This window comes from Benincasa hispida, chromosome 8, assembly GCF_027475165.1.
Source record: "Benincasa hispida cultivar pf3 chromosome 8, pf3_genome.v1.1, whole genome shotgun sequence".
NCBI classification, from domain to species: Eukaryota; Viridiplantae; Streptophyta; class Magnoliopsida; order Cucurbitales; family Cucurbitaceae; genus Benincasa; species Benincasa hispida.
This window is the reverse complement of record NC_143485.1, coordinates 44,097,210-44,105,435: the sequence shown is the minus strand read 5'-3', so window position 1 is coordinate 44,105,435 and position 8,226 is coordinate 44,097,210. Positions and strand designations below refer to the sequence as shown.

The 8,226-nt window shown below is 35.0% G+C and overlaps 1 protein-coding gene across 1 annotated transcript; it reads left to right on the top strand.

Moving 5' to 3' along the window:
* The first annotated feature begins 3,694 nt into the window (after positions 1–3,694).
* EXO70F1 (exocyst subunit exo70 family protein F1) lies at positions 3,695–7,221 on the top strand. The gene is made up of 2 exons (XM_039038690.2): positions 3,695–5,969; positions 6,841–7,221. Exon 1 carries the CDS (start codon positions 3,962–3,964, stop codon positions 5,939–5,941), a length of 1,980 nt encoding a protein of 659 aa, XP_038894618.1. The 5' UTR covers positions 3,695–3,961; the 3' UTR covers positions 5,942–5,969; positions 6,841–7,221.
* Positions 7,222–8,226: the final 1,005 nt, after the last annotated feature.

The following is an 8,226-nucleotide window of genomic DNA, read 5'->3' as shown; positions in this document are numbered from 1 at the left end:
GGTATTGTCCATATTGCCAAAAATCTAGTATTTCATGAGAGGACAAAGCACATAGAAATTGATTGTCATTTCACCCGAGATCACATCATCCGTGGTACTGTCAAACTATTTCAAATCCGAACTCACTTGCAAATTGTTGATATGTTTACCAAAGCCTTACCAACTTCTTTGTTTTTTCCATTGATGTTCAAGATGGGAGTTCTCGATAATACCATCTTGAGAGGGAGTATTAGACATAAGGATTAGTTAGAGTTTTATTATAAATACTGTTGAATGATTCTTATTGTTGTATCTTGCTTTCTGTTATGTACTTGCCTATATAAAGGCTTTTTGTGGTTAATAAAGAATGAGCAAGATTTATTTACTGCTCCCTAATACAAGTTCCAGCCGCTGCACACATCTCACACTCTCTCTCTCTACACTTGCATGCACAAAAACTTCGTCCGTCGGTCTCTACCTACACCGCTGCTCAATCACTGTTGCCTCTAGTGATAGCCCTCACCGTCGGAGTTCCTAAGTCGCGATGCCCATCCGACATCTGGAGAGGGTTGCTTCCATCATGGGTCTCAATTTCAGTCATGGGTACCATTTGGAACGGTTGATTCAAAGTGTGACGGAATTAGAGCCTCCGTCCAAAAAGGGTGGTGAAGTTTTGGTCGTTTTGTCCAATTTGCATCACATCCTAAAGTTGTCATTTTCGATGAATTGTTCAGTTCCTGGATGTTTACAAGAAATCCTATTTCTCTCTATTTGACGACAAATTTGAGAAATCCAAACAAATTTCCTCTGAACAAAAGAAAACTAAAAGTTACAAAAAGAAGGGTAATGGAATTAATCAAGCTTGTAGTCGAAGTAGTAATCATCTTCACAAACATGAAGAGGTTGATTTTAGAGATTTTGACATGTTTTTTATCGGTGGGCTTATGTTAAGCTTGGAGGTAATTGTTGGAGCAAGCTATTTTATTGAGAAGTTTATTAAAGTCGATACGCAATTAAGGACTTAATCCATAATTCAAATCAGGCCAAAGGAAAGATTGAATTACTTATTATTGAGATTAGTTGAGGTAAGTGTCTTATTACTGGTTTTCCTTCGAACCAATCATCCCAACCATATGATGATGATAAGACTACTTTATAGGAATGTACATGGGTTGGGTTGATGGTGTTTTTTGGACTAACCTGAAAATTCGGGTTGGTTGGATTGGCAACCCAGAGAATCCAAATAAAGTCTTTAACCCAATCCAACCCAACCCTTAAAATTCAGGTTAGGTTGTCGGGTTATAATTTATTTATTTTTTTAATTAAAAATATGTAAATTTATATGCAACACATAACTAATAACTAAAATCTCATAAAATTCAAATGCTAAATACCAATTATATCTAAGATATTTATTACAAACTTCAAATAAAGACAAATATCATAACAATTTTAAAATAAAAATATTCAAAATCCACAAATTAATCAATACAAAGTAATTAAATTTTAAACAAAGATAAATATATATAGTATATTTTATTTATATATATAAAATTCGGGTTGGGTTGGGTCAACCCAAATTTTTTTTAGCCAACCCATGACTCAACCCAACCTAACAAAAATATAAAAAGTTTAACCCAACCCAACCCTTATTTGGGCAGTCCGGGTTGTTTGGGTTGTTGGGTTATTTGAACACCCCTACTACTTTATATTTGATTACTATTTAATGATATGTTGACTGATGGCATTCTGGTAATTTTTCATGAGTAAAGTGACCGTGTTCATGATAAAGGATATATATATGTGGACTGATGCATGCTAAGTATATAAGGTAACTATTAACCTTCTTATTTGGGCAGTGTACACTTTACGACTAATTGTGTGTTCCTTCGGGTTCACACCTGTGATTGTTATGTGCACCCTCGGGTTTGCATTTATGACTGTTTTGTATACATTCAGGTATATACCTATGACTTATGTGTGCTCCCTCGGGACCGCACTTACAACTGATATGTGTACCTTTAGGATACACGCCTATGACTTATTTGTGTTTACATGCTTACGACTGATCCATGATCTTTCGGGATCACGTTTACGATTGATATATAACCCTTCGAGTTCACCACGACTGTTATGCTATAGAATGTACATTGTTGGTTGGATAGGGAGACTAACATGTTACCTAGAGGGCTCAGTAATTGGTTATTTACTGAGTATTCTATGCTCATTCTTTATTATATTATGTTTTCCATATAGGATAATGACATACCAGAAGAATGACAGAAGGAATTCGTGATCGTGCTATTGGGACTAGATAGATGCTATGTTTAAATTAAGAATGCTATTGTTTAAAATTTTTATTTATAAAGCATCATGAAATTTGGTTTTATTTCAGAGGGACCTCGACCAAAGATTTTCAATTGTTTAGATTTTACAAAAGCTATTTATTTAATAAAATTCTTTTGATTTTAGTTAAAATTTATGAAATCGTTGTTTTTTGGGATTTATACATGCATGTAGTAACGACCTAATATAAGTCCTAGAAAGTCGGGTCGTTACAGTATGTCACAAGAAGAAATATATAATTTTGCATGATATTATTGAAACATTTTATTCCATGCAACGAGTAAAAGTATATCTTATAATTCAAACATCATGTGAATTTGGATTATATTTTTACACTTGAAACTTTGAAACTAGTAAAAGAAGCATGGTCTTAATTAAGACATATTTTTAGTTCCTAACATTATAGGTTTGCATCATTTTAGTCGTTAATCTCTTAGATCTTATTTGGTAACAATTTAATTTTTGAATTTTTGTTTTTAAAAGTTAAAGCTATAAACGCTACTTCCACCTCAAAATTTCTTTATTTTTTATCTACTTTTTTTCAATGATTTTAAAAACAAGCCAAATTTTGAAAACTAGAAAAATAGCTTTTAAAAGCTTATTTTTATTTTTGTAATTTGGTTAAAAATTCAACCATTATACTTAAAGAAAGATGCAATTCATGACAAGAAATGAAGAGAAAATAGACTTAATTTTAAAAAACAAAATGGTTACCAAATGGAAACTTAAATATTTAATTCACAATTTTTTTAATGTTTTAAATTGTATTTTTTTTCACGAATTATAAACTATTTTAATTATTATTGATAATATAATATAACTTAATAGGTTACTCCTGTTAGTTCAACAGAAGCTTTTTTTACAAGGTCAATTAACTTTTTTTAAAATATATTTTCTTTTTTCGGGGACGGAGAAATGGAAAGATTAATTCAACAGAAGTACGCATTATTATATATCTTAAGATGGGTCAAAATCGGGCGGCGTGGGGACACCGAGACCAAGAAAAAGTGTCAGACCCGACCCCACGGTCGGTTTACGAAAACGACGGACCGGACAAAACCGCAAATATGCCAAACCAACCGGGCCTCAAAATTCCAATATTGAAAGTCATCAGTCCACGCCAATCAAGCTCAAATTGTAATTTTCTTGCGGATAATTCACCGAATTAATTAAGAAAAAAAGATTTTTTTTTTTAAAAAAATAAAATCTAAAATAAAATATCTTTTTTAACAGTTGTTTTGTTATTGCAATCGTCAGGCAAAGCAGCCGGCTACTGTTTAAAGAATTTAAGTCGGAGTGGGACCCACCGGACCTTCTCAATGCCACATCACAAACATTTCCTATTTGTTCCTTCCAACAAAAAAGTCAGAAACGAGAAAAATAAAATAAATAATTAAATAATTTCCAAATGAAAATAAAAATAAAATAAAATAAAGAAAGATATTGCCATTCACATTTCCAATGAAATTTTGTTTAACAACTCGCATAAATTCTTGACCCTTCATCTTTCATTTCTCCTCCTTTTCTCTGAAACCCTTTTTTTTTTTTTTTTTCCTGGTAACTTTCTTTCTTCTTCCTTATTTTGGGGGTTTTGATTATTGTTTTGGGAGTGCTTGATTAACGGAAGGTGTAAAGAATGGCGACGACGACCACCAGTATTGGCGGCGGAGGTGGCGGCGGCGGTGGGGAAGATAGAGTTATGGCTACCGCTCAGCAGATAGTAAATAGCCTCAATAATACCCCTAAGGAGGTTCGAGACGACATGCTTTTGATCTTCTCTAGTTTTGACAATCGTCTTTCTAACATCACCAGTTTGGTCAACAGTGGGGATTCAAAGAGGGAGGAGGATCGATTTGAAGCTGCTGAGAAGGTGATTCTTCGTTGGGATTCTGGTCATGGAGCTTCTAGGAACTCAATTCATTGGGAGGACTCGCCAGATGAGGCGGCTGAGTACTTAACGGCGGTCGATGATATTATTCAGTGGATCGACGACTTGTCAATTCGTTCGGATTCTGCTGAGATCGTCGACCGTGCTGAGAACGCGATCCAGATCGCTATGTCGAGGCTTGAGGATGAGTTTCGTCATATGTTGATTCGGAGCACTGTCCCTCTCGATGCTGAGCATCTCTACGGTTCAATTCGTAAGGTTTCCCTCTCTTTCGCTTCACACGACAGCGAAAATTCCGATGAATTTGAGTCCTTCGCTGATGTTGACCGTGGTTCGGGAATTTACCATGAGCGTGGCGTTAGTTTGGGCGATGATTTGCGGGTCGATTTGATCCATCCTGATGCTGTTGTTGATTTGAAAGAGATCGCCGACCGGATGATTCGGTCTGGATACGAAAAAGAGTGTGTGAATGTGTATACTGGTGTCCGACGCGATGCTTTAGATGAGTGTTTGGTGGTTCTTGGAGTTGAGAAGCTAAGTATTGAGGATGTTCAGAAAATTGACTGGAAAATCTTGGACGAGAAGATGAAGAAATGGATCCAAGCTGTTAAGGTCAGTGTTCGAGTACTTTTGACTGCCGAGAAGCGACTGTGTGACTATATCTTTAGTGGGTCTGATGACTCTGAGGAACTTTGCTTCAATGAGACTGCAAAAGGGTGCATCAGACAATTACTGAATTTTGCAGAAGCCATTGCTATAGGGGAAAGGTCAGTAGAGAAGCTATTTCGTATTCTAGATATGTATGAAGCTCTGGAATACGTCTTCCCTGACTTGCAGGCTATGGTAACCGATGAATTTGTGATTGAGGAGGCTCGAGGAGTACTTTCTAGGCTGGGAGAGGCCGCCAAAGGTACATTTGCTGAATTTGAGAATGCTGTTCGGAATGAGACTTCTAAGAAAACAATGTTAAATGCTGAGATTCACCCGCTCACTCGATATGTCATGAATTACTTAACATTGGTTGTGGTTTATAGTAAGACTCTAGATGCTCTTTTAGAAGGAGATGATGAGGATTTGCATCATCTAGGGGGTGATGGCGGTGACAATTTGGAGTTAGAAACTATGTCTCCTTTAGCTCGTCGTCTGTTTTCATTGATAGCAACACTGGAGACCAATTTAGAGAGAAAATCCAAACTCTATGGTGATGATTCAATACAATATATATTTCTCATGAACAATATACAATATATTGTGCAGAAAGTGAAAGATTCTGAGCTTGGAAAGCTCTTGGGTGACCGCTGGGTTCGTAAGCGCCGTGGTCAGGTTCGCATTTATGCAACAAACTATCTTAGGGCATCTTGGGGCAAGCTATTATCTTTCTTAAAGGAAGAAGGTACTGGTGGGAGCTCTAATAGTGCTCTGAAACTAGCTACTTTAAAGGAAAAATTCAAAAATTTCAATGCTGGCTTTGAGGAAATCTATAGAATTCAGACAGGCTGGAAGGTTCCAGATGCTCAACTACGGGAAGAGCTCCGAATTTCAGTGTCCGCAAAAGCGCTACCTGCATATCGTGCCTTCTTGGGAAGACATGGAAGTCAGTTAGAGAATACAAGACATGCTGGGAGGTATATAAAGTACACATCCGATGACTTGGAAGGCTATTTATTGGATCTGTTTGAAGGATCACCTTGTGTTATACATCACTTACGAAGAAAAAGTAGTTCATAGCGAGATACTGAACCGACTCTATTGACAGGTATGACCCATTGAAGAGGTTGACCTGTTGAATGTAGTTTCGTGATATTTACTGTTCTTCATGGTGTTAATACAATGGGGTCAGAAAGACTCATGTACATGTTTTATAGGGATATAAGTTATGTATTTCTTGATTGTCATGGTTCTTGCTTTTCTTACCTGGAATCTTTTTTAATGTCAAATACATTTTTGGATTTTATACCTTATGTACATGAAACTGCTACTCAATAATCATCATTCCTCATCTCTTTAGTAAAGACATTCTTATATGCATATTGTATACTGGATAACTGGAGGACTACCAAAATCAACAAATTATATTTTCCTAGCCTTTTTAAGGCATATCATATTCAATCAAAATCAGGCTATCACTTACAACTCTGTCGTCGAAAAAGTTTTACATCCTTAAGTAGGTTATTACTGCAGGATATAATTATGATCCTCCTGGTTGAATCTAAGTGCTTCAAAGGCTAACTCTGCGGTTTGTTCCACAGAGCTTTTACTACTTGCTGATCTGGCTAATGTGTTTGGCCGTGCTTCTATTAGTTTTCCCATATGTTGTCTTTTGGTTTTGAGTTTTTGCTGAAGTAGTAGTCTGCTTTAAGGTGCTGGAATTCTTGCATGATCATCAGTGTTGTGGTTATTTAGATACATGGAAGGACCTCAAAAACTTGCACGTCGTTATCAATCACCAAAGTTCACTTGTCATTCTCATTGATTCTGTTGAATACTCTTTTTGTAGTTTTGCATTAGTTAGTGGCAATGATAGCAGATTTTCATTTGGTTTACTTAATTAGTGCTTTCAAGTACTGATGATATTGTGGGGACTGAAACTCTTGGTTGATCATACTATTTCCTCTGTTGGTTGGCAGCTTTGGTTTTTGACAAGTTTGGATGGGGAAACAATCAAATTTTGAAGGTCTTGTTGGTGGCAATTTTATAGTCATTCATGGCATTTTGTTGCTTTAATCTTGCCATCTATTATACTCTAGTTGAGACTTGAGAGAAATATCTTATTCAGCAGCTTATCTAAATGGGGAGGGTTCATATCCTTCTTATGTTCATGGATGTTTTATCCAATGAACCGTCGACACGTATTGTCGAAAGAAACGATGTCTGTTCTTATGGTCTAAGAATGTAAATTAGCTTTCTATGAATGGTAGCTCTTGTTTTTCTCCATTCTGTAAGGGAATTCTGATGTCTTGTAATGATATGAATATCCTATATGTGATTTGGCTTCGCCTTGCAAGACACTTTACTTTGGTTTGCCTTTTAAGCCATCAACAACTTGTATCAAGGCTTAATCAAAGCGTTTCCCTGCGGGAATTTTTTCCAATTAGTTTTTCTTGTTTTAAAAAAGTTAATTAATTTAAATCACTTACACAAATTTTAATTAAATAATTCACTCTATTACTAAATTGTATATTATGGATAGTCGTGATAATTTAAAGATAAATTACTAAAAATTTGGTCTAAACAAAATAATCATTTTTTATGAGAAAGAAATAAATATAAATCAAATTAGGTACATATATAATCTAAATTTAAATATTTAATTTAAACATATTCATTATCTTGATCAATAAATAATCAAATTTGGAATTTAAATATAATATTTGTATAATAATGATAACAACATAATATTAAATAATTATACTAAATAAACAAATAGAGGCTAACCGGATACGAGGGACAGGTAGGGACATTCCCGTCCTCGTCCTTATTTAGCTCATGGGGATTTTTTCTCCACTCCTCCCATTCTCCGCCAAATCAGGGAACCCCTTCAGGACACGGTCCTATGGGAGAGATTGGAGTTCTCTAGTCTAACGAGTATTTGATAATAAGTAATAATTCATTGAAAGCATATAATATATATATATATATTACTAATTTACAAACAAAAACTTATTAGACAATAAAAATTACAACAATTCTTTAAGATTAAGGTTAAGATTGCAACTCTTAACATGTTTGAGATGCCATTTGATTAAAAAATGCAATTTAATGAAATTGAAAGGTTAGAATAAAAGTTTCCAGGGTATATGGGTTGGATTGGGAGGTTTTTCAAACTAACTTGAAAATTCGAATTGGTTGGATTGGCTAACTGAAAGACTTGGATGGAGTCTCTAACCAAATTCTTAAAATTTGGGTTGAGTTTGGTCGTTATGTCGGATTATAATTATTTTTTATTAATCTAAAATACTTAAATTTATCTACTACAACACATGTCTACGAACTAAAATCTCATAAAACTTAAA

What these genes read in the sequence shown, in the direction of transcription:
- EXO70F1 (XM_039038690.2), top strand. Translation starts at nt 3,962, where the DNA reads ATGGCGACGACGACCACCAGTATTGGCGGCGGAGGTGGCGGCGGCGGT.